General features: G+C 35.5%; 1 protein-coding gene across 1 annotated transcript in view; it reads left to right on the top strand.

Annotated features, from left to right (window-relative positions):
- The window catches only part of LOC126751150 (uncharacterized), a 95,495-nt gene that overhangs the window by 28,613 nt on the left and 40,139 nt on the right, over positions 1–26,743 (top strand). Inside the window, exons 2-3 of the mRNA XM_050461161.1 lie at positions 2,602–4,424; positions 6,298–6,638. Coding sequence (XP_050317118.1) covers positions 2,999–4,424; positions 6,298–6,638 — 1,767 coding nt within the window. The 5' untranslated portion in view covers positions 2,602–2,998. The remainder of the gene's footprint in view (positions 1–2,601; positions 4,425–6,297; positions 6,639–26,743) is intronic.

The following is a 26,743-nucleotide window of genomic DNA, read 5'->3' as shown; positions in this document are numbered from 1 at the left end:
CGCAGCTTACAATTTGAAAGCAAGTGATAGAAATGATGCAAAAAAATATGAATGAACACTGAAAGACTGAGATAACGCTCTAGTATTTTCAGAATGATTTGCACGAATGACGAAAGCAGTTTCGCCTTTCTTAAAAACTGTCGCTTTGTTCATACAATATTGCTTTTCAAAGATTTTGAATTTAATTGAAATTCATTGAAATCTAAATAATCTAAAATGCTCGCTATAATTAAATAATAAGATAATGCTTTGCAATTCATGAAATTAATAAAATAATGTAGAACATTTATGAAGTTTAGTATTTTACGTAGCTAACACAAGTTGGATGCGACAGGGCGTATGAGTAACATTGTGTGTTGTATAATTTAATTATTTTGTTTATGATATATTCTTAAGATAGCCAAATCAAATGACCTAAAAATTTATGAATGGAATGTAACATCCGTGCTGCTTAATGACTTTTAAGGTGTTATCGAATGGAATAAGCTTTTCTATGCTTTGGGCAGCCATTCGCGGGTAATTTTTAGAATCCCACAAGTGAGAGATGCCATGTAGAGGTATGTTAGCAGCTATAAAGAAATTTTTTTTGTCGATATCTCAAAAACTGTGGCATAAATATATACAAACGGACCCGTCCGGACGGTCACGGGGACAAACTAAGGAGTTGACTCAGCTCGTCACACCCTTTAATTATATACTATACATATGTATATACTTTGTAGGGTTTCCGACGTTTCCTTTTACAAACTTTGTGGTTAACTTTATGTACCATTGTGGAGGGTATAAAAACGTATCTACTTATTTCTGAAAGAACGAAGCATGCCAATATAGTCCCAGCCTAAGTGAAATCCATAGTCAGATCTTTGTTTATTATACATATACATTTTATTATAATTTGAAGTACTCGAATCTAAGGCATTACTATAAACTTCTATTTCAAGTCTCAAATAAATTTGTGAAAAAGGAAAAAAAAAATTGCTTAAACATGCTGCTCGACTTATTGTTCAACAATTTTTCTTACAAAAAACTTTTTTTTTTTTTTTTATGAAACATACTTTCATTTCCGGAGAGTATCTTCTACTTTTTCTTAAGTATACAACAGTAACAACAAATCAAAATACTTCACGATCAAATTAAGTTGCTTCGCGCAAACTTTAGGGTTGCAAGCGAAGCCAATTAGTGGACATGAAAAAAAGAAAAGCCGTAAAGTGGCAAAAGAAAAGTTAAAGTTCAGCAAAAACGTTTGGCTTATTAAACTTCAGCAAAGTTAAAAATATAAAGAAGGCTACTTTTTTACTGTTTACTTTCTCCTTATTAAAATTTCAATGGCTTTAAAATAACGCAACTTTTTTTTAATAATTATAATTACACCAAGGTCTTCGCGTGTGCGCTACTTAAGGGTACAGATAATTTATTCAAGTGCAAAGTTTAAAAACGCCTTCAAAAATACCATAAAAAAAAATGAGAGCAAATAAATAAAGCTTTTTCCATTTCTTTATTTTGACTGCCAGCAAAGTTGGTTAGCTGATGTTATATATAATACAAAGCAACAAGTAATAAGCGCATATTTTCGCAACAATTATAAAGAGCCGTTTCAGCTTGAAATTTCGATTAAAGCAACCCACTATATTATGTAGCACAAATAACGGCACGCGAATCTGAATCTAGCACTGCTTGCAAATTCTCAGCGTTTATTTACTTTTAGTCCTTCTTAATTTTAGCTACGCTGATTTTGCACATTTTTCTTTTAATTTTTTGTTCTTTCCGGTATGTTCGTTTGTATTTTTTGCACGGCTTCGTTCACTTCATTTGACTGCAGTGTTGGTGTTGTTTTTGTTTTTGCTTGCCGAGCGCAATTATGGAAATTCTCTTCAAAACAAGCGCAGACAAGAAAACGGCCGCATAATCAGCGAAATAAAAGCAACCAAAAGGTAGAAAAGACAACGAAAGCGAAGTAAAAAAAAAGAATTATAAAAGAAGCAGCTCAGTCGGCAGGTAAGAGCGCATCAAAGTGTAAAACTCAAACAATTCAGATGCCAAGTGGAGAGAAATTTCATCTGTGACAACCGCAAATGCCGTGAATATTTTTAACGCGTACTACAAATGCTAAAACGCAGTAGGCAGGGAAACAAAAATAATAATATCTTCTGCGAAAACAATGTTCTCTATTACCAAGTTTCATGTATATATGTATATTTATCTAGGAGCATATCGCATCCAGAATTTCATGCATATAAGTTTAGAATATTTTACCACATAAAAATGAAAAGAGCAGGGGAGGGCAAGCCACTCTGTATCTGTATAATAATCTTAGTCTAGGTTTTAGTTTTTCGATATTTTCATATCCTGATATATCTGTATCTTTACCCAATCTGAGTAACTGAAATGTAAAATGATATCGAGACCAAATTTGGTAGAAAATAAGACGATTGCCTATTGTCATTTTTATACTGACTCACTTGTTCGCAAATATTCCGATAGGCACTATAGTATAAACAACTTTCCAATCTATCTACATTGGAAGATATACCCCCAATTTATAGCTGTCAAGAAAGCCGTCTATAATATTATGAAAAAATCATTTTTCTTTCAATTTTGCAGTCGCTTCCAACTATGTGCCAAAGAGGATGAATAATATAGCCAAATATATAATGAACACGCTGACCAAAACCACACATGCAAGTTTTTATTTAAAATTTATTTACTGGTGTGGAAAATTATGGTGATGTCGACTGCGAACGTAGATGATGAAACTTTCAACAAAAGAAAGAACAATTGCAAAAACGCACATTTCCATTGCATAGCCACAGGCGCATGGCGATGATGTGAACATTTTTCAGAAAAATATGCTTTGAAAGACACTTTTGCCAGTCCACAACAACAAAGCAATTGCAGTCACAAAAAAATTATATACAACAAAAACGACAACAACAATAAGTGCTTAATTCACACGCTTGAATACATGCTGAATGCGCCTTTCGTCGGTGTCGTCGCCTAAATGAAGTTAACAATCTGTCAAATTGGTAAATTATTTCTGCTGCTGACAGCTTTCTTCCTACTCCTCGATTCCCAACAGTTAGTGGGTGTGCATTGTACCACCGAAAAAGTTGCCATTGAACGTTTGAATGCATCGGCTGCTGACACCATAGGTGAGCTGACAACAGTAGCTGCAATAAGACAGGCACAAAAAACCACAACCACAAACGTGACAGCTGTCAGGGCAGTGATAGTTGATAAGGTGTGTAAGCACAATAACAAACAAAACAACAACAAGAAAAGCAGATCCTCTGAGATTTGCATTGAAGAGCACAGTCAGCCGCAAGAAAACGAAGAGTTGGCAGCACTGGAAGAGCCGCACACGATAGCTGAGTACACTACAACAACAAAAGCTTCCAGCACCAAGCGAATTCAGTTGCTGCATGCACCAAGTATTGGACACCCAATTGGCGGAGAATTAATGAGCACAGTGGAGTCAGCTCGTGTGCAACAGTTCCGCGCTGAGGCACAAGATGTGGCGCAAACACAACACAAATTAATTACAGCAACACCAACAACGCAGTCAACGGCGGCTGCAGCGCCAACAGCAACTGTGGTAACCACAAAACTGCAGACTGTTGGAGAACTCTCAGGTGGACAAAATGTTGCAAATATTGACTCGACAACAGAACGACAAAATCACCAAAGAATGGCACATAGTGCGCAACAACAACGAGTGTGGCAGTTGCAGCGGGCTGAGCAGGCAAGTGAACAGCAACAATGGCGACCGCAAGCGCAGCAACAACGCCGAGCAGAGCAAATACATCGACCGCGACAGCAATTTGACACAACACGGCAGCCATTAGCTACGAAAGCAACAACAGAAACACGCACAACAACAGCAACGCTCAGCGGAATTCTTGCACGCGCTCACTTATCCTCCGAAATGAAGCAGTCGCCAAAGTTTTCAACCAAAATGTCGCAGCAACAGCTGCCAACTCCACTCACACAGCAGCGACGAAAGTCAGCAAATAAGGAGAATGAACCAAAAAGACAACTACAACAAAAACACGCAAGACCGGAGATACGCAAGCAGCGCAAACAGAAGCCACTTGAAGGAGGACAACAACAAAAACCACTACAACATGTGGCGCAGGAACAATTATCGACTTCAAAGCCACTGCCAGCACAAAAGCGCCAACCGCAACCAAATGAAACGGAACGGCGGCAGCGAGTGGACGAACAGCTGCAACAGGATGCTCAGCACGTTCACGAACACGAACCGCTGCGACAACAACAGCATACCGGCGAACGCCAGCAACATGTGGGCGTTTTAATTCCATCCCGCATTTTGGACGTGTTGCATGTGCAACAGGGCTTTCACAATTTTCTGGACTTCTTTCATGTCAATCTGCAAAATGTCAGTGTCGATTTTCTACGTGATGACGGTAAGTACATGATTCACGTACCAACATGCACATTTCTACCACTGTTATTTCGTAAATATGCGAGCAACAAATTTATACAGCATGCTTTGCATAGGAATTATTGTACCTTTCACTGAGTATCGACTAGCCGAGGATAATTTTGAAAATTGCGCAACTTGGCGATTACAGACACGGAAGGGTGTTTAGGACTATTGTTTAGGTTATATTAGACTGTATTTAACATTAGGGATGCAAAAAATGCAATAATAGAAAGTTATTTACAGTTCTCGTCGACTAGGTAACTCTTCGTCTGTAGTTAGAAGAAGTCCATTAGAGTAAGGGCATCGCAACTGAAAATGCAAGAGTTACCGGGTTTGTCCGGAAAGCAATAGGACTGAGATGATTTAATAAAAATGTATTGAATCAATCGTTACAACTCTTAAAAAACTTTCAAAATAGGCTCCTTCTGCGTCGATGCAGCGCTGCCAGCGCGATTTCCAAGGGCGTCACGGAAGGCATTCTCCGGAATAGCCTTGAGAGCCGAGGGCTTAGATCCCCTTTTTTTGCCTCAAAATGCTTGCCTTTCATCGGCCTTTGCAGAAAAACAAACAAAAAAATTAATTCGTTAGCAGTGATTATGTTATTCAAAAGATTTTGTCGTCAGTGAGCACTTTTGGGACCATCTTCGTTCCGTCACAATGTCATGCACAACAGATTTTGATAAATTTAACATCAGGGGAATTAGAAGTCGCAGGTCTCCCAGCACGGTTTTCATCAGCGACCTCTTCCCGGCCCTCCAAAAAGGCCTGGTGCCACCGATACATACCATTTCTGGTCACCGAGTTTCACACTCTAACAAACGCTGTTATAGTTCGGAACAGAGGATAGTTCAAGCCGAGATAATATAGTTTTAATTCAATAATGCTTGTGCTCCAAGTGCTAGCTTCAGATTTCGAAGGCAGTCTTATTCAAAAAAGAACCTCACGTGATGTTCGGTGCTACCACTGGCAGCCAAGAGAATTCTATATCCTGGAACGATCTGATTCTGATTTAATAACTGAACTGAGAGTCATCTGCTATCCGGCATATGATTTGATAGCAATTTTAGACGACGGTCCGGATATATCAGCGATAGTAGAAACTTATGGGCTCTGTCGAAGATGGCTAAAAAACTTCGACTTTTCTCTCATTCTCTGAGTTTGATATTCATATCTTCCACATATTGCATTTGAGAATTTTCCTCGCTCTGAACTGAGTCATGATGTTTGTGACTGTATTAAGACTGCGGACTGATCAAAGTTTTTGTGGCACAGACAAAAAAATTTGCATAAATACGGCATAAATTCAGCCATTTTTATTCGATCTAACATACATTCTTTGAAGCACCTTCCTATGATTAGCAGCCTAGAAGCCTAATCACTGTTAAAAGCGACTGTACTGTCTTTCTTGGTTGGTGTAGCTACCTATAGTGCAGCTACCTTCTTAGTGGCCACATGAAAATCCTCAAAAAGTTAGCAGAAAAACATATGCTGTGACTTCATCCACATTTTTAAAGCCTTTAAATTCTTTTACGACCGAGTGTATTAAATTTATAAAACCACAACCAAAAATATAATATATTTTGGCATTAAAATTTACTCAAGCATAAACTGGCAAAATATGCTACTTACTTACGGCATGGTGGTGTCGCAACATTCAAAATAATTATCCTTTTGCGCTGACAAAATTTATGCAGTTTATAAAAATATATACATTTTTTAACATCCTCAATAAACATTTCACTTCACACTCGTAAAAAAGATTATACGCATATATTTTAACACATGTATTCATCTTTACCTTCTTCTTTCAACTGATTTCTGTTGCATGAACACGCGCGCACACACGAACGCAGATTTAAGTGGCTTCATTAAATTGCTTGAACATCCGAAATATACAACTGTGGTGAAAACCTTAAATACCGGGATTAATCTCGCTGACGAAGAGCAGCCGCTGAATGGAAAATCATCAGCAGCAACAGCGGCAACATGGCCAAGTCAGCGGCAATCACATCAACAGCAATCTGTAGCACCGGCACAGATTAATAATGCAACAGCGGCTTTCTCGAAGGCTGGCGAAATGAAAAAGTCATCAACGTCAAGTAATGCGCCACTTGTCGCCTACTGTCACTTGGCCGAGCAGCTGTCACGAGATTTTAATAAAACAGTACTCGTTTGGCCGTGTCCGCGAATGAAGGTGAGTAAAAGAAGGTCATAATAGCTTTGTATATTCTACATACTTACATTCAGGCTTGGATTGCGGCTTTGTGCAGGCGACAAGTGGAAAGATTGTTTATTGTGAAACTTTACTTTATTTGTTTTGCTCTGTTGTTCTTATAAAGTGTACGAGACTCAAGAAATAATTATTTATTACTATTATTAATAATGCTGCGCCTACACCTGGAAGATTGGTTGCTTGGTGTTCTGCCATAAAGTGTTTATAGCTTTATATTATGATTATTTTCCAAATAGCTTGCTCATCCTAAAACTAAATCGCTTGCATATAATATATGCACCGAAAGAAATTCTTTTTTTCAAACAAGATTGGAATATTTTCAACTCCTGGTAACCTAATTCGCCGCTCATAAAGTAATAGTGTCACTTTTTTATATTTTATAAAAGGAAAATATGTGTTAAACTATCATACATAGTTATTAGCAATGATCTGCGCCACAGGCATATTATTTGCTATTTTTGGAGTTAAAATATTGCTCATAATTTTTCTCTGTTTTATTCGAAATAAAAGCTCCGTGCTTTTAAAAAAGCAATCTTGATTATATTCCGTTGATTTACTTTACTCTTAATTGCATGGTTAGAGTTTAAGAAGGCCTTCTCTTCAACTATCAGGTGTCGGAAAAGGTATTATTTATCTCAGTCTTGTGCTGTTTTATAATTATGATCCCTCTATTTAAAAAAATTTTCAGAATTTAGATAGCTAGTTGTCCATAATTTCTGACCTATTTGCTTTTGAATAATATGCAAATACATATCTTTGAGGAGTAATATACCAGGTAGTTTAATAAGTTTTGTCGTTTGATAAGAAAAGTACAATTTTATGATTCAAAATACACTTTATTATTCAGTATAATCTCCTGAACATTAATACACTTGCTCCAATGATCCTCCAATCTGTGGATCCCATCACTGAAGTGAGAATCCGGAAGGTCTGCAAAATACGCTTCAACAGCCGTTATAACCTCTTCATTTGATGAAAAACGCTTGCCACGCATAAATTTTTTGAGTCCTCGAAACAAATGGAAGTCGCTGGGGGCCAAATCTGGTGAATACAGTGGTTGCTCCAACAATTCGAACTTTAATTCATGGATTTTAGCCATTGTCCAAATGCTCTTGTGACACGGTGCATTGTCCTGATGAAAAGAATTTTTTTCTTCTGCAAACCGGCTCTTTTTTCACGAATTTTTTCCTTCAACTGGTCCAAAAGATTGCAATAATATTCAAAATTAATTGTTTTACCAGTTTACAAGTAATCCACAAACAAAATTCCTCTCGCATCCCAAAAAACTGATGCCATAACCTTCTTGGCCAATTTCCGGACACGAACACGTTTCGAAGCCGAACAACCAGGTTCACACCATTCTTTAGCCTCTCTTGTTTTGATTCAGGGTCATGGTGATAAACCCAAGTCTTATCCATTGTGATGAATCGATGCACAAAATCCACTTTATTCTTTTTAAAACGCTCCAAATGTTGCTGGGAAAGTCGCATTCGAATGTGTTTTTGTTCCATTGTTAGTGAATGTGGCACCCATTGTGCACATAACTTTCTAATACCCAAAATTTCACTTAAAATATGGCTCACACTGCCTAATGAGATGTGTAAAGCCTCTACTAAATCTCTCTCAGTCAATGGATGATCTTTCAACACATATCCTGTATTTTGGCTATGATTTCTAGTGTTGACCACGTTGCTTGTACGACCACGTTTAAATTCAGCAACCCATCTTTATACTGTTATAATTGTAAGTGAATAATCATTATACACTTTTAACATTCGTTCGTTGAATTTCTTTTGGTGCTGCCTATTGACCATATGATACTGCGATCACTTGATTTAGACCTAGGGCAAAGTTAGTATTAGCCTTATGTCTCCTCTAAAAATTTGATATCTACATATTATATATAATTTAGGATTATTTGGAAATTGTTAGTAATACCGTTTGTTATTAAAAAAAGTATTTGGTTTAATAAGTTTTTTGTGCACTTTCTAGCATGCAAAATTCACAAAAAATGAGAAGAAGTTGCCACGCTACGAGTATGCCGAGTAATGAGAAGTTCCGCCAAAAAGTTCGAACAAGAAATTATTTAATCCTATTATAATGTAAGAACGTTCCAACTTTATAGTTCATGTCCTTTATTTCAACTGGAGCTGATTCAATCCTGACTGCTGAAATTGTAGCTGCCAGCACGAGAAGAGCGATTTGTTCAATCAAAAGATGATTTTGTTCCGAATTGCTGCATTTGCTTTGATGAATCGTCCAATGCTAGAATTTTGTATGTATTCAATAACAATTAGTTTTTATAATTGCATTATTTTCACAAATGACAAAACTTGTCCGAGATTTTTTCTTTCATTACGTAAATTAATTTGTGGCTTGCCAGCGCATCATACATAAGCCATAGTTCATAGTTGGCTACAGTGTTCACTTGAGTAGAGTACACAGTGTACTTGTTCATGAACTTGTGGGTACTCGTGAGTTTTTTTCTTATGCTATTTGCAGCTTTTTCGAAATGTTTCTATGCTAGCGACACTTGCCACGTTGTTTGTATTACTCGAGTGCACTACATAAGTGCACTTGCTGTGGAAGTGAGTGCGCGAGTAGAGAATGCAAACGCTGATGAAAGCGAAACACGCGGAGGCCTGTACAATTGTGAAACACAAGTTAAGTAGATAAATTATTTATTAAAAATTGAGGGACAAAGTGAAGCCTTTGACAAGCTAGAAAAACGATGAGTAATTTATGTTATGAAAAAGTGCTAAAAAGCTGGATAAAAAATAAATATCAATTTTATTAAGATTTTGCATAAACTTATGCTTATTTTTAAACTTTTTTATTTTATTTACTCAAAAGGAACGGGATATAGCAGTATTAAGTTCGCTAGCTGCAAAATAGAGACTCACCAGTCTTAGCACCAAATACACTTAAACTACAGCGGTAAGCACGAAGTAGATTTCTCTGCCAACTATTTGCTGTATGTTATATGCACACATATACAAATAATTCTATTTACGTGTGCGTTCAAGCAGAACACACAGAAACGTGCCACAAAGGACATAACGAATTCTCAGCGCGCCACAGAAAAGCACACACACACTCCCACCGCACATAGGCGGGTAATTCATTTGTGTGCGCTCAAGTTGTGGAACTTGATGAAAGTGAAACACACACAACAAGCACTAATTGCGGCAAACGAATAAATGAGAAAGTGCTTAAGAATTGAGATACGAGTTATGCCGTACGTTTATATGTTAATGCAGATATATATATGTATATATATATATTTTTAGTGAATATATGTTTGTGCATCGAGGTTGCAACAGTGAAGGCGTTTGACTTGGCTCAGACAGTTTTTAGCTACTTCGCGAGATTTTTTGTTGTAGTTTAGGATTCTGATATAGTAAATTTGAATATGCGTCTTAATAATAATCCAATAAGATATGCTTCCCTACAGATTTTTGTCTGTAAAACTGTTCATCTTGGAATTGAGTATTTTTGAGACAGTGTACACTTAAGGCAGCAATATATCATAAATTATAACTTTCTATATACTTGATTCCCAACGCAAGAGTTGACTATACTCAGGGAGGAGTCTTAAGTCCGTTGAGAGCTAATTGCCTGGGACATAGCCTTCAACGCCATAAATTAAATTTAAGCACAAATTTGTCACTAACCCGTTATAATGTTATGGATGTGCTCACATCACACGGTCTCAAATGAAATTTTTGTATGCAGAGCATTACTTTGGACGCGAGTATTTCAAACAGTTCAGCATTTTATCAGAATGGGATACTTAACTCAAAAGTGTTTTGTTACCTCACCACAGGCTGATTCCAATTTTCTTTAATCTATTTAAAGTCATCTTGAATAACAAGAAATTTCAGTGAAATCAAATTGTCTCTAAGTAATATCAGTTTTGGCCTAAAGTAAACATATCAAAAATATATAAAAACAACTAAGGAAGGGCTAATATCGGGTGTCACCGAACATTTTATACTCTCGCATGATAAAGTGATAATAATTTACTTACATATTATTTTATTTTGCTGTAAAATCAATTAGATTAGATCAATTTGTGTACTTTGAGCATTGAATTGTATTTTCATTTCCTAATGTATATATTATACAGAGAAGGCATCAGATGGAATTCAAAATAGCGTTATATTGAAAGAAGGCGTGGTGGTGAACCGATTTCACCCATATTTCGTACATGTTATCAGGGTGTTAAGAAAATATTATGTACCGAATTTCAATGAAATCGGTCTAGTAGTTCCTGAGATATGGTTTTTGGTTCATAAGTGGGCGAGGCCACGCCCATTTTCAATTTTTAAAAAAAGCCTGGATGCAGCTTCCTTCTGCAATTTCTTCCGTAAAATTTAGTGTTTCTGACGTTTTTTGTTAGTCGGTTAACGCACTTTTAGTGATTTTCAACATAACCTTTGTATGGGAGGTGGGCGTGGTTATTATCCGATTTATTCCATTTTTGAACTGTATATGGAAATGCCTGAAGGAAACGACTTTATAGAGTTTGGTTGACATAGCTATAGTAGTTTCTGAGATATGTATAAAAAACTTAGTAGGGGGACGTCCAAATATGCCTCTCCCTAATGCGATCCTTTGTGCCAAATTTCATTTTAATATCTTTATTTATGGCTTAGTTATGACACTTTATAGGTTTTCGGTTTCCGCCATTTTGTGGGCGTGGCAGTGGGCCGATTTTGCCCATCTTTGAACTTAACCTTCTTATGGAGCCAAGAAATACGTGTACCAAGTTTGATCATGATATCTCTATTTTTACTCAAGTTACAGCTTTGGGCGGACGGACAGACGGACGGACGGACGGATTTCAACTCTACTCGTCACCCTGATCACTTTGGTATATATAACCCTATATCTGACTCTTTTAGTTTTAGGACTTACAAACAACCGTTATGTGAACAAAACTATAATACTCTCCTTAGCAACTTTGTTGCGAGAGTATAATTAAATTATTATTTTAAAATATATTATAAAAACGTATTAGTATGAAACTAAAGTAGAACAGAAATAATAAATTGATTTGTACATAAATGTCCATTTTAAATTGGAAAGTGCAAATGCAAGAAAGTCAACATATAAAATTGCATATCTGCCTTAATCCATGCAGAAATATTTAGCAATTACGCTGTGTATTCAAATGTATGTATATAAATTTATTACACATAGAAAAGCATTGCTATAGATTCTTTAAATACTCATATGTATGTATTTACAGGCAATGCATCCTTTCTATGAGTTTAAGGCAGTATTAGTGCCACAGCATCGCTTGCTTCAATAATTAATAGCGAAAGTGAAGCTGCTGTGGCTTTTGAATATTGCTGCATCATTTGCGATAACGACCTGTGGCACAATATTCGTACGTCGGTACACAATTTGCTTGGTTAAATTTATGTACATATATGCGTGTGTCTTAATACTCTGAAGTTGATTAAATAAATGCATATTGAAATACAGTGATGTAGTTACGTCTGCGACATTTGTAAAATCGGGTTTTATATTCTCAAACCTACTTGCGAAAACATTTCTAAGCCACATGAGACCCGTTACCACCACAGTTTATGTAAGGGAAACTAAACCGAAACTGAACCGGTTATTTAACAAACTCTTTATAAAATTGCTGTGCGCCACATGAAGTCTTTCCGAAGAGGTATCTTTGAATTTAAATATATGCATATTTAAGTGTGCTTTGGATATATAGTATATTAGTATTTTTATAAAACCATATACATATATTTACCATTTATGGTGGCCTTACGTGCCTCTCACAGTTACACATGAATATTGGTCTCGTTTTTCGTTTCCATGCCTTCAGTGCCCATTAAGTTTCAACCACATATAGAGCATAGTTGTTAATAAATAGTAGTGCAACCTTCATTCAGGCTTTTGCGGCACGTGCCATGTACACGAGCAAAAAGTTAGTCACTTAAACTGTATTTTATTACACCTGCAGTCATTTCTATGTCATCAAGCGAGATGGCCGAAATAGTTGGCCACTGCATCCAACATTTAAAATTTCCAAGTATTCTTTGATAGTTTTTTAAGTTTGGCGAGAAGTGGTGGACGTGCTTGAAATTTGGTAAGCCTTCAATGTATTTAGACCGCTACTGAGTTATAAATTAAGAATCATTATAAGGTTGTTTGTAAAAACACTTCTTTATAATCATAAGCTGAAAAACACTTTACTAAAAAAACATAATTTTTCCTAAAAATAAATAAAATTTAGCTCGAATTGTAATAACACTTGCAATATATATCATTTAATTGTCAAGATTACTGAGTGAAATTACTAATAATTCCACTCACTTAATGCTTAATTGCCTGCCATAACCATCACTTGCTGTCGTTGCAGCAAATGTCGAAATGGAAATGAGCATATTACTTATAAACGGAAAGCACAAAGCAGCATGCTTCTCATGAAGTAAAATGCGGTTTGCTTGTGCTTAAAAGAGTCTTAGCTGTACACCTACACACCAGGCTCATATCTGCAGCCGTCCACATGTACAACACAGACCGGCAAGCAGCAGTTCATTTCGTACGAGCCTCACCATCATCGAGCTCTCTGCTCGTTATGATTCATACAAAATGCAAGACCACTTATTGGCCGAACAAGTGCAGCAACGGCACTCGTGCATACTTTCGACAAGTTTTGTTTTGTTTTGCTCAACACATCCATTGTGCTTTGGTCGAAGAATAATGAGTTGCAGTCAAGCGGTGTGTACTTTTTGCTGCTGTTTTGCTTCACTTCTTTCGTTATTCTTATTGTGTTTTGCACCTCCGCAAATCTACTCAACGGCTGATGGCTGTAAACAAACTGAAAATCTTAAATGTTTCTTTTTATTGATTTTGTTGTATTTTGTTGAGTTGGTATGGTGATTTATGTGCTTATTTATTCATATAAATGAATAATTCGTAACCGCATTATTTATTGCATACAATTTGTTAGCAAGTGGGAGAAGAAATTTAAAAGTGGAAAAATACTTTCCTGCATTTTCATAGTTATAAATAATAAGCATAAAATAGTATAATTATCATTTCGGTGGCATTTATGCATTAATTATTTTATATATTTAAGAGTCTGAGGCAGCTTTAAGATACCTCTTTTATTCTTAATATTCGCTTCTAGTTCTCGTACTTATGATTTAGCTGCTCGCCCTTGCATGTTGGAGAAAACTATAAATTTTATCAATCGCAATATAGTACGATATCATTTCTTTATTATATTTAACATGTTTAATAAATCAGATATCCCCTTAAAAGATCAGAACTAAGAGACATAACATTTTACACGGCGTACACTGCGTATACGTAACAAACCAAATCACTCACATGCTGGTCCAGTGGACTTTCATTTATTTTTTAGCATATAACCTTACATATAGCAACTTATTGTTATCCAGAAAGAAGTGAACTGCCATACATCCCGCAATCAGCGTAGCGTAATGCAATTGTGACCACATGTAAACAGCTTGCACTGCTGGTGCGACAGTGCGTATGCGCAACATTTCACTGTAATCACGCATTGCTCAAGGGATTTCGCTTGTTGATTCATATTCTTACATGTATTTTGTAAGCGAAAAATGCAATTGGCTCTGGGAATCATACACAGACAATGTGGATAATGTAAACACATTTGGATGCGACGTGACACGCGCATTTCAGAAACTAAGCGTTGTTATTGCGATTTCTCCAAAGAAAACTTGCTTTTTCTGTAAGCTGTGTGCCATTATCATTTCGCATATGCAAACTGTTGGCTTCATCTAACTTTTTACGGCATAAATGCAAACAAAATGCACTTTAAAGCTCCAAATAGACGCTGCAACTGCTCATTCAGCACGCTTCAAACTGCACACATGAAGAGCAATTCAAATTGTCTCTGGCACAATGTAAGCGAGACGAGAGCATTCATTTGTTTGCACGCATATATGTGTGTGCACATCTAGTATCAGTTTACAAACTAAAACAACAAACACGCTTAATGCGGTTTTCTGTACTTTCCCGTTTTTTGAAATGCCACAATTTCCTCAGTTGCAATTTGATGCGAAAATTACTTTTTGTTGTTGTTTAGTTTTTGAATTTATGCTAAATTTATGGCAATGAGCAGATAGCGTACGAGCGAATAACTAACTTTGCTCCAGTAATTGCCTTAAAAATCACAACTTTAAATCGAGCGCAAGAGCAGCGCGCAACCAGCCATCCATCCAGTACAAAACCACTTCGACATTAAATCAGCTTTATTGTGCACTCGCTTTATGGTTTTATGTGCATTGCACTTGCAATGGGGCGATTTATGTACCCGCAAGTAAGATTGATTAAGCTTTTATGTTCGCAGGCAATATTAAATGTTGCAAGAAATTTTCATTGCCAGAAACTTTGCTTACTCGTGGCTTGATTTTCTTTCTTTTGATGAGCTAAAGCAACACTTGAGTTGAAATTTAAGCTTCAATTCTTCTTGAATCAAAATTAAAATTTAATTCTCATCGAATGCGAGGTGCATTTACTTTCAATGAAAAGCTTATGCTTCCTAGCCGAGGTAAATTTATCCATTTTTGTTATAGTGGCAACTTTTTACAAAAATATTATGCATGATATGGATTTTTGAACCTCAATTCGAATATTTTTCAATTAAAATGTGCGCTGAAAAGTGTGCCACAAACTATTGGAGGCATTGCGCTGAAAACTATGCTACACAATCGTGCTTTCAAATGCACACACATAATTTTTGTAATTTTTTTAGCGATATTCAACATACAAATAGAGGAATATCTAATTTCTGAAATGTACGTTATTAGAAATATTTTTAATAAATAAATATTTTTTGTTGCAGTTCTTGGTTGCAAGTGTCAGAATTTAAAATTTATTTTCAACAAAAATGTTAGCGAAAGAACTAAAAATGAACGAAAACTTAGAGTTTCGTTTTCAAAGGGCTGTTAGATCAAAACTTTGGTAGAAAATATTCCTCTTTTATTCTTCATATTTATTCCAATAAAAATATTTTGGCCTTAAGTCAGAAATACTGAAAGCCATTCAATATTTCCCAACTATTAATTGTGCAGTTTTTTTTTTTTTAATTTCGATCATTATCTATGCATCATTGTCAACAGTATTGAATTAATTATTTTATATTCATTTTATATAACTCTCTATATATATCATGTGCTTATATATACGCGGGTCACAAACTATCAAAAATGCAAAGTTTTTTTATCGCTCAAACTTTTCCTGTATATGTTCATATTTATTTCCAAGGTCTATCAATCTAATAACCCGGCTACAGTAATACCATAACAAGCGAAAATGAGTTCCAATCCGTTAAATCTACTTTCAGTATCTTCAGCATTCATGGCACATACATTCCATTATATCGTTATATTATGCATAATAAGATTTATAAGTTATTTGTTGAGTTTTTATTATTTTCAAGATAATCGGAACAATTGACACATCGTTAATAGTAAACGCAATCCGTAGAACAATACTCAATTAGCTAAAATAATTTAGAGCGCTCACTCGCCCACATATAATATAACAAAGTAACTGTGATATGCATATTAACGTAACGCATTCACTCACTAATATCAAAACAATGGCATTTAATGGGCGCCTTAAATGCTGCCAACTGCTGCCCAAAACGCACGCTCGTATCTAGCCATCTATCTAGCTCCTACGTCTATTCCCATTCATTGCGACGCATTTCATTGCACATGAAAGCCTTAAATCAGTTTGTTTGTGTGTCGTTTCAATTTAGAATTCGGAACTGACAGCCTGCCCAACTGTCGGATTGTCCATTTGACCCAATGTAATGCCCAGCGGTTGATTCTCCCTTTTGAATTGGAAATTTATCAAATTCATTCACCAACACCTGTTTCCGGCGCGACCTTGCTGTGGGCATGTGTGACACAAACTCGTATGTAAATATGATTTTGCACACATTGTTTTGCTCTTGTTGCCGCCTGCTTACTCTTCACTGCGTACGTGCCAAAATCGGAAATCGAAAATTACGTATACGCCGTGTATGCCGCCAGAACGCACATATAAGTTTACTGTGTTGTTGCAGTTAACTGCTGTTTTATGCACAGCTATGCAAATGCATGTGTACACAAATGTATTTACAATTATAATACACGTGTTGTTTTTATTGTTGCTCTTAAAACGCCTCTTTTTATGTGTATCTTATTACTTGTTTGCTTTTCCTATTGCTCGCCTCGCAACCGCTTGCCCATAAAGAGAGGTCATGTTTCGCATTGCAGCTTCTTGAATAGCACTTAAATATTCATAAATGACAGTTAAATTGACATAACAACCAGCTGTTTGCATCAACTTTAAATCGTCTCTTATTGTTCGTGCATCTGCCTTCCTTTTACATATGGTAATGTGGCGATTTCGAATAGGTAAAGGGAATATTATTGTTTTAAACGACTGTAATAAAGCAGTTATCTGCCACAAAATATATATTAGTAGGTAAACAAGGCTTTCTCACGCCTGCTGCAGACACAAGTAAATAAATAAGATTTTTCGTTTTTCATTTATCATTATTTTATGAAGGCCAGCTGGCTACTGCCCGCAAATATGCTGACTGTCGGATAAAGTTATAAAATTTATAAAGTGCAGCAACAATATGCAGCTCCTAGGGTTTTTTAGAGAATTTGCAGTTTTGTGTTTAATCTTCTTTCGATATTTAAAATGAATGGTGATGAATGGCTCTTAACTCCAATAGACAACTTTGAGAGCGAAATCGTCTCACTGAGCATTTTATATCTAATATCGAATTCAATCTCTTGAGGTTTTTATCTTACTAGCTGCTTTATAACTAATCAATCCGATACACTTAGAGCATACAAAGATTTTTATCACCAATCCGCCGGTAATATTCTTATTAGCATTTGGACGCTCTTGTTGATTAAGCATGCACCCTCACTTTTTAGAATAAATTTCATAATCAAATCTTAAAATTTGAGTCTGACAAAGAAGAGACCCATACAAACATATTCTTGCTTGGATGTTTTCCAAAAACAGTGCTGGTACATTTGAATGCTTTCTCAGATATGAAAAATATTGAACTGAAGGAAAATAACTTTTTGGTATATGAAAATAAGAGGAGTTCATTACAGAATTCATGTTCTTTTATGTTTATAATGAACAATAGTGAACAAAAAAGGAAAAATTTGGTCAACCACTTTTTGCCATTTTTCCGCTAGAGACATTATGCCATTAGTGTAAATCGAAATTTTGAAATTTCCAGATAGGAAGCTAGCGAACCAGTGTTGTGCTACACGAACTCATTGGTGGTTTGCATGGCATTCTTCCCTATTTATTACAAAAATTTCAAAATATAACGAATTTCTTCATTATTTTCTTTCATTTTTGAGCAGCTGTAACGTTTTTCCAATTTCCCTGAGTTGAATTTTTTTGATTTCATAAAGCTTAAAATCTCATCTTTCCAACATTGTATAACACAATGTGATTGGCAGCACTGCAGATATACGACTGCAACGATATCTATAGGCAAAATGCGAAAAGACTTTTTCTTCTTCCTCCTCCAGTTTTTAAGATATCGAGATGAAATTAAGAAGCTACTTATTTGCCGAAATCGTCGATATCGGACCACTATACCATATAGCCATACAAACTGAACAATCGGAATTAAGTTCGTGTAAGAAATTTTTTGTATATGTGAAGCTTCGGCGCAACCGTAGTTAAAGTTTTTCTTGTTTTATTTATTTTTTCATTTTCTATCTCTAAACATACCAATAATATAAAGTTTTGTTGTAACTTTCGAAACAATCCCAGCAGTCAAGTTACCCTGACTCGCCACTCTAAACACTGCTTATGTAGCGAAAACGCTGAGAAAATTATGAAACTCAAGATGCTAAGCAAATTAAGTGCTAAGAGAATACGAAAGGGGTTGAGAAAAAAGAGACCAAGAGGAAATACAGAGCAAAACTCTTTGTATATGCGCTACCTGTGCGAATGGCCGATTTGGTGACCCAGAAATCACATCAAATGTGAAAGTTTGCGCAACGTTAAGCAACAAAGCATAACGGTAAAACGGTGCTGAGTCTCGACGGAAAGTTAAAATAAAGGAGCACCTTCCTTAGTGCAGCCACACCCACACTCCCGTGTATGCAAACATCCGCTGACATTACATTTTGCATAATAGAAGGTATTAGCTTTGGCTGCCGGCGCTAAATTTAATTTCAGCAACACAAACACACGCAACTCGCAACGCGCAACGCGCAACTTTCACAAATTTTGCAAATTTCGTAAATTACGGCCAAATGCAAATGTTTGCACTCGTTGCAAGTTTTCAAGCGAACAAATTTCGTCACAACAGTTATGCCGTTACACTCACTTGCTACAAGTGCAAGATTTGCATCCCAAAGCGGCACTCTTTAAGTGGCACGCAGCACCAAACTATTATTGCGCAGCTTTAAGATGGCAGCGCAAAATCAAGAAATAAACACAATAAAACAGCTTTCCTTGGAAAAACGCCAAGCTTCTGCACCTGCTGAGCGCGCAGGGGGAAATAAATGTTTCGGTGCAATTCAATAGCATCTTGTCGATGGTAAATAATAAATGAAATAGCAAATTCTTTATTGCTATTGGTGTGTGAAATGCGATAGTGAAATGCACAGCTCTTGAAAAGGCGCTCACAATCAAGAGCTACACAGCTTTGAACAGTTGCGTGAGTAACGAGAATGCTTTATTGCTGCTCGGCGACCAAACAAAATGGAAGAAAAGCCAACAAAGTTGACTGCATTAGACTGCAGAAGAAGGAAAATGCAGAAATGGGAATTTTTTGTGAAAAAAGAGGAAAACAATAACAAAAAAAAGTATAAAACAAAAAAGTGAAAAACAATACCAAAAAAAAAAAATAAAAATTTTCCGAGCGAGTGAAAAGTTTCGCTAAAACCCTGAAAAGTGGGCGGTGTTGTTAGCTTATGTGGAAGTGCTAATATATTGGTAGATAAATGCACGTTTTGTTTGGTGTTGATAGCAAAAATTATATATAATGCATTGCTAGGTTTTAGTTGCTGTAGTATTAGCGGGTCACAGAGAACGCTTATTTTTGTTAGTGCTGTTGTTGTAGATTCATAAAACCTTTCTCAAGTATTAGAGAGTTATATTGCTTAAGGGATAGAGTAGCAGGTTTAAGAATCGATGAATCGTTATGGAATTTTCGTGCATATAACCCTTAATATTTCATGTGATGGAAAATCTGCGATGAGCTCACCTGCTTATACGTGGAACTCTATATTACAAGAATTAAAGATCAAATCACATATATGTACCATATGTGTTAGTAGTCCTCTCTATTGCTGACTGAGTACATGAGTTGCCTGTTGTATTGTTTTATATAGCTAAAAGCCAATAATTGCTGTGTAAACTGTTGTAAATAAATAAATGAATAAATAATATACAAGTACACCATAAACATTTTGCATCAACTCTGCAAACTTGAAACCTTACTACACCTTAAAGCCAGCCATCACACCACTGAATCCTGCGTTAAAATGCGATTAACGATAATTGTGTCTAACATCAGCTGCAGGTATTGATAATTTTCGTTTAGCTTATTTCCACAATTTAAAATTAAAATCCGAATTAAAGCGCAGGCGAAAAAGTCGCTTATGAGTAAATGAACTGTAAGCAACCAACACAGATAAACACCACATTTTATGGTGCTGCACCTCAGCGCATTTGCGGGAAATTAATAGTGAAGCAGCATCGAAAAGCAAACGGCAAAAATATTGCCAATCATTTGCAGGAGGAGAGAATCTATAGTCGTTTAAAGAGATGTAGACGCGAGTGGAGGCGAAATTCTGTGTATGCAAATGACATACAGATGGTGAAAATATTTTGCATATGTCCGTACTGCCACACACAACACATATGCAAGCATAAATATTTGCTCATAATAAAAATTCGATTTTCCTTTCCTTGGTTATTCATCATTGAACTTGTCCAGCTGTGCGCTAGGCCAGCAGATGTTACCTCTCAGTGCACTTTGCTTAAGTTTAGTAGTTAAAGCTTGAAATAAAAAGTTTACTATTTTTTTTATTTATTGATTTCTAGAAACTTTTAAAGTTCATTAGCGAAGTTACGAGCCTGTTATCTTGCGTTCAAGTGCTTGAAATTGATTTTGGCAGATTTCACATTGAATCTAACCTAATCGTCTTTTACAAGGTTTTTATAATATTTAGGTGAAGGATTTGAGGCTTTATAAAGTTTTTTTAATCGTTTTGAATTGATAATCAGTTTTCTTTCAAGTTTGAAGAAGTATTTGTTGCCTTTTTACTCCGATAATTTCATTTGCTTCGTATCCATTGCAATTATTTAATTTACATTGTGGCCAATATTTTAACTAGGGTGCTTCAAAAAATTAAAAAAAAAAATTTCAACTCTTACCTCCTCAAATGTTAGTGATTGACAAAACAAAAATACTCCCTCAAGCCAGGCGCTTTTTGTTTTTTAGTTTCCTATTCATTTAACAATTCATTTTCTTTTCTCAAAAGTAACCATCATATATTCAGAAAGTTGGCTTTTCAAACTTTAAAAATTTTATTATCTCAATCAGACGATTAAAATAGTGATTTGAAATTTGTAATTTTTTCAATAAAAATGAAAAACGTTTCTGAGAATAATAGTTTTATCGCGGAAAGTTTTAAAGTTTCAAAAGCCAACTTTCTTAATATGTGATGGTTACTTTTGAGAAACGAAAATTTGAAGGGTAAGAGTTGAAAAAAAAATTAAAAATTTTGTTTGAGGCACCCTGATTTTCACTATATACATAATTTTTCCTTTCTTTAGGTTTTCACTTCGTGACCACTAATCCGAATATAGCCATATATTTTCACATACAAAGTATACAATACCGGAATCTACATTGGCTAACTTCTTACCGAAAGTGTTAGACATTTTGGGAGATCTTATTGAAATTAAGTTGACACATTTTCGTGATAATAAGGTAGTCCCTAAGTACTCCAAAAATGGGTAATAAGATCCAAGTCTTCCTCCAGCGATAATTCAAAAAAGAACAAGTAAGGAAGAGCTAAGTTCGGGTGCAACCCAACAATTTATACTTTTGCAACTTGCAAAAATCAAAGCCGAGGAAATACTTTAAGGTGTAAAACCAATCATATAGAGTAAAGTCACCCGGAAGTTCGAAAATCTTTGTTCTAAGTATATGGGGACTAAGGGAAGTATTGGCCCGACTAAACCCGTTTTTGACATACAGACATACCATAATAAGAGTAGGATTATCTCTTAATTTCAGTTATATATATCACGCATTGCCCGACATTTTCGTTCAAAAGTCAACTATAGGTACTGGGGTCCACATATTCGATACCTAGGGGCTTGAACAGTTTTTATTGGATTATTAAATCATAAGGTGGCATACACTAAAGACATTATTAGTGCAAAGTTTTATCTCGTTATATTAATTGCTTTTTCATTTGTGTACTGGAAACTGAACGAATGAATTGGATTTTAAAGAAAGTTGGCTTTTGGGAAGTAGGCGTGGTTATTGTCCGATTTCGCTCATTTTCACAATGTGACATAAAAATATGGAAAAAATTGAACATAACAAATTTTATCGAAATCGGTCAGTCGGGTTCCGAGCTATGTGATTTCTCCAAAACGTGGGCGGTGCCACGCCCATCGTCCAATTTTCACACCGGCTCCCATAAAATCTTTCTCATACCATCTCAGTGGTAAAATATAATGTCTTTGGCGTATTTAGTTATTTATCGCGCTTTGTTAGTTTTTGGCAGTACCGTTATGTGGCGAGTGTGCCACATTTTTGTACTCAGAAACATGCATAATTAGTTTTATCAAGATATCTCAATTTTTGCTCAAGTTACCGTTTGCACGGACGGACAGACAGTCAACCGGATTTCAACTTTTCTCGTCATCCTGATCATTTATATATATAACTCTATTTCTATCTCGATTAGTTTAAGGTGATACGTAAAACCGTTAGGTGAACAAAACTATAATACTCTGTAGCAACTGGTTGCAAGAGTATAAAAACACTTATTCCTGTCTTCTTAATTTGTTTCAGTTCAAAATAGAAGTCCAAGTATAAGCAAAAAAACACCGGTAATTTTGGTAACACCAAAGCTAAAATACCCTTCAAATATATAGAAATTTCCACGTTATAACTTGATTTCGATCGCTCAGTGCGTATGACAGCTATATCATATACCATATATGCATGTTTGATCTGGAAAATTTCATTGTATATTGTACTCGTAGCTGTGTTTTAGGTAGTAACCTACGCCAAATATTTTGAAAATATTATATGTTAAATAAAAATAAAAGTCATATGAGAGCTTAATTTTGATCGTTTAGTTTGTATGGCTGCTATGTTTTCCTATAGTAAACCGATATCGCCGGTTCAGACAAATTAACAGCTTCGTGGGAAGAAAAGAACGTATGCCTCATATCAGATCTACATCTCAAAAACTGAGGGGCTATTTCGCCTAAATACAGACAGACCGACATGGCTAAATCAATTCAACTCGTCATGCTGATCATTTATATATTTTTTATTTGTTAGAGCGTCTGCAAAGTTTCCTTCTGAGTGTTACAAACTTCGTCTAAATTTAATATACCCTGTTCAGGGTGTAAAAAGGTATGGTAAAGAAAGCTTGATAAGAAAACAGTTGGTAGACATTAAGAAATGTTTCATATAATGTCTATAATTGGGTCTTGGAAGAGCAACAATAGTTATGTTTGGTTGCACTCATAAAGAAGCCTTTTTTCTTTGCTTTGTGTTATTGTTATTTTTGCTTGGGAGCTTAATTAACCGGCATTTAAGTACAGTTTATTCTGCTGCACTTAATAACCGAGAGCAAGAGATAGGCGAGTGTGGTGCATGTACAATATTTATCCTGCATTTAAAAATCATTTCAGCAGATGCCACGCGTCAGATTACACATTCACGGACTGTAATGACTACATTGTCACGTCCATGACGGAGCACGCAATCAGTGTAAACAAATTTGATAGCTGTTTATGACAGGGCTGTCGAAAAGAAGTGCTACATGTGTACAATGTTTGTTATTTTAGGCAACCCTGTAGGGAATTAAGTAGACTGGAAACCAGTTTATAAATACACTAAAATTTTACGTTACTAAACAGATGTTTACAGAAAACTTTTGAACTGAAACTGGCTATATTTAAACAGCGTTTGGTGCTATGAACATAACCAATGCACTACCCTTTAAATTAGAAGCCAACACCATTGAATATTTTTACGCGAAATCAAAAGCGAGCACTTGAGTATTTTCCCTTTATACCCGAGAGGTTTTTAGAACTTCTAAGCCAATTAAAAGTTGCGCTATTTCCATACTGGACTATGCGCTGTTCATAATACAAAGTTTCCACATACATTTGTGTACGTATTAGTGTGATGTGCAAAGCGTTTGCAAATGGAAAATGGCAGTTTGTGGTAGCGACATTATGTCATTCGTTTCACACACGATGCGTGCTTGCAATTTATTTCCACTTATTACAAAACAAATGGCTTGTACACACACACACACACACACACACAGCTTTATACGCATATTGCAACCAGCTGTTCGCTGGAATATAAATGTGCAGCACGCACACAGTTAAGTGGTGAGGCCATTTAAATGCAAAACCGGTGCAACAACAAATCATGCACCTACACTGTGTCAGTTATAAATGGTGTAATGATGTAGCAAACTAACGGCGACTATGCCATAAGCATTTTTCTAGGCGCATTAACACATGCGCAAAGAAACTCATTTACATACAAACAGACAAAACGCACTGGAATCGACTATGCAATCGCAAAAAACACCCCTGTTATATAGTATACACAGAGTACAGAGTTCAATTGAAGGCCACAAAGTGGGCTCGACTCAAGTCTTGCTATTGTTGTTGTGAACTGAAAAGTTTGCAGAGAAGTTATTAGGTAAATCTTATCATATTTAGTGACAGCACATTCTACATATATATGTGCAGCAACGTTGCTTACCTAACGGTTGATTTCAACATCATAAAGCATAGTCACAGAATTATGTATACAAAAATAATTGGAAGGATTAAGTAAACTATTGGGCTAATCTGTTACTTCTACCATTTAACAGGACAGGAAATAATCCGAAACAACTCTGAACCAAACAATTTTTTGACATTTTTTATTTAACTTTATTTACTGAATGGCAAAAAAATTTTATTGTGGAAAGTAAAAATCTCAATTAAAAAAAACTCATAAATTGTAGAAACTTTTCAAATACTAATTTCTCAACAACTTACGGGTTACAGTTCCTTTTTCCAATCCTCCACATTACCTTATACATCACCACTTCTGTCAACGCAGAAATCACTGATTGAAATCGCAAAAATTATTTCGCACAAATTGACCATTTCTCTTTTTAATTTGCTCGCAAATTCATCGTGCGCAGTCATACAAATTTCTATTCAGCACCAACAGCAATTTGCAAACGGCAAACAAACCTGTCAATTGGCTGTGCTGCGCACATTTTTAGTTAAATGGCCGTGGCTATTTGTGTGAGTTCAGGAAAAAAGTGTGGAAAGCATTGCGACAAATAGTGTGAAAACCAACAGAAAGAGAGAGGAAAAACTGCGCGTTTGTTTGTTTACTTCAGCTTTCATTTTTATGTGTGTGATGCGGCAAAACACTAGAAGTGAGAGAAAAAATGTTTTCAACTTAGCTTTTTTGAATTTTCGCACTTTTACCTCTCAATATATAACAGAGCATTTAGAAAAACTTTATTGATTGAAAGGGTGATTATAACAAATGAATTTTACTAATTACGTTATAACTGCAAATACTTTTATCAAATAGACAATATAGCTTAGAGCATATTTTGTATCTCTTTATCCTCAACAAAGAACGCGAGTTTCGGAAATCAACTTTCATAGTTTTGAACTGTCCTTATGGTGTAAGTCTAAGCCATATCATATAGCAAATTGTATTTAGCATAAATGCGAAGCACAGCTGTTAACTTTGATTGCTGGTTGTACAGCCATTCCTGCAGGAATCTAAGAACCTGTTAATAACAGCTCTCAATAAGAAGTAATAGACTTTTTGTTTTTTTAAAGCCTTAAATACATGCATTAGTTTGTAAATGACGCCAGTACTATTAGCGTGTGCGTATTTATTATATATAATTAATACATATGTATATGTAATGTCTACAATTTTAATTTTTCATTGCTGTCACGTATACGCCATGTACGCCGAAATCGCTACAACTCGTGCGTAACTGCTCACTGTGTGTTTATGTGCAGATGGTTGCGCATTCCTTTGCTATGTTAAATATTTAATTTCGCATTTACTTTGTCTACGCACGGGAACAGTAAATGTTGATTATTTAAAGTCATATTAACTAAAAGCACTTTAAGGGTTAATGGTGATCTCATTTAACTCTTTGGAAGTTATCAAGAATCTTAAAATTACTTAATATATATATATATATATATTAGGGTGTTTTTTTGAACTATTAATTTTTTTCAGTCCCGTCACGAAATTTCCTTGGAAATACCCGAAAAAAAATTCCCTGGAAATTTTAGCCCTAAATATTAACGTTAAGGACTGGACCAAGGCATGCAAACATTTTCCGTTGAAAATACACGACAATCGTGATTTTTTATATTGAAATTTCTATAGCTATATATTATTATTTCCAAGGAAATTTTATGATGGGATTGAAAAAATGAATAGTTCAAAAAAAAAACACCCTAATATATACAGCTGTTGTCAGTTAATTAGAAACGCTCCCTTTTTTGTAGGTGGCTGATGAGTATAATGATAAAAATTTTTGATATACCGTTATTTATATTCCTAAAAATCTTGCATTGTTCGTGTTACTCTGTTTACTACTAAATTCACTCTGTTTTGTAGTTGTTAAATTAAAGTTCTTTTATTTTTTCCCATATAGTAAATGCGTTACGATATAGAAGGTGAATTAAGTGCGACAGCTAATTAGAAACAGTTGTTTAAAGAATTAAAATTCCTCAAGGTGTTA

The sequence above is a fragment of the Bactrocera neohumeralis genome, chromosome 2 (genome assembly GCF_024586455.1).
Source record: "Bactrocera neohumeralis isolate Rockhampton chromosome 2, APGP_CSIRO_Bneo_wtdbg2-racon-allhic-juicebox.fasta_v2, whole genome shotgun sequence".
NCBI lineage: Eukaryota > Metazoa > Arthropoda > Insecta > Diptera > Tephritidae > Bactrocera > Bactrocera neohumeralis.
This window is presented reverse-complemented; position numbering and strand designations above follow the sequence as displayed.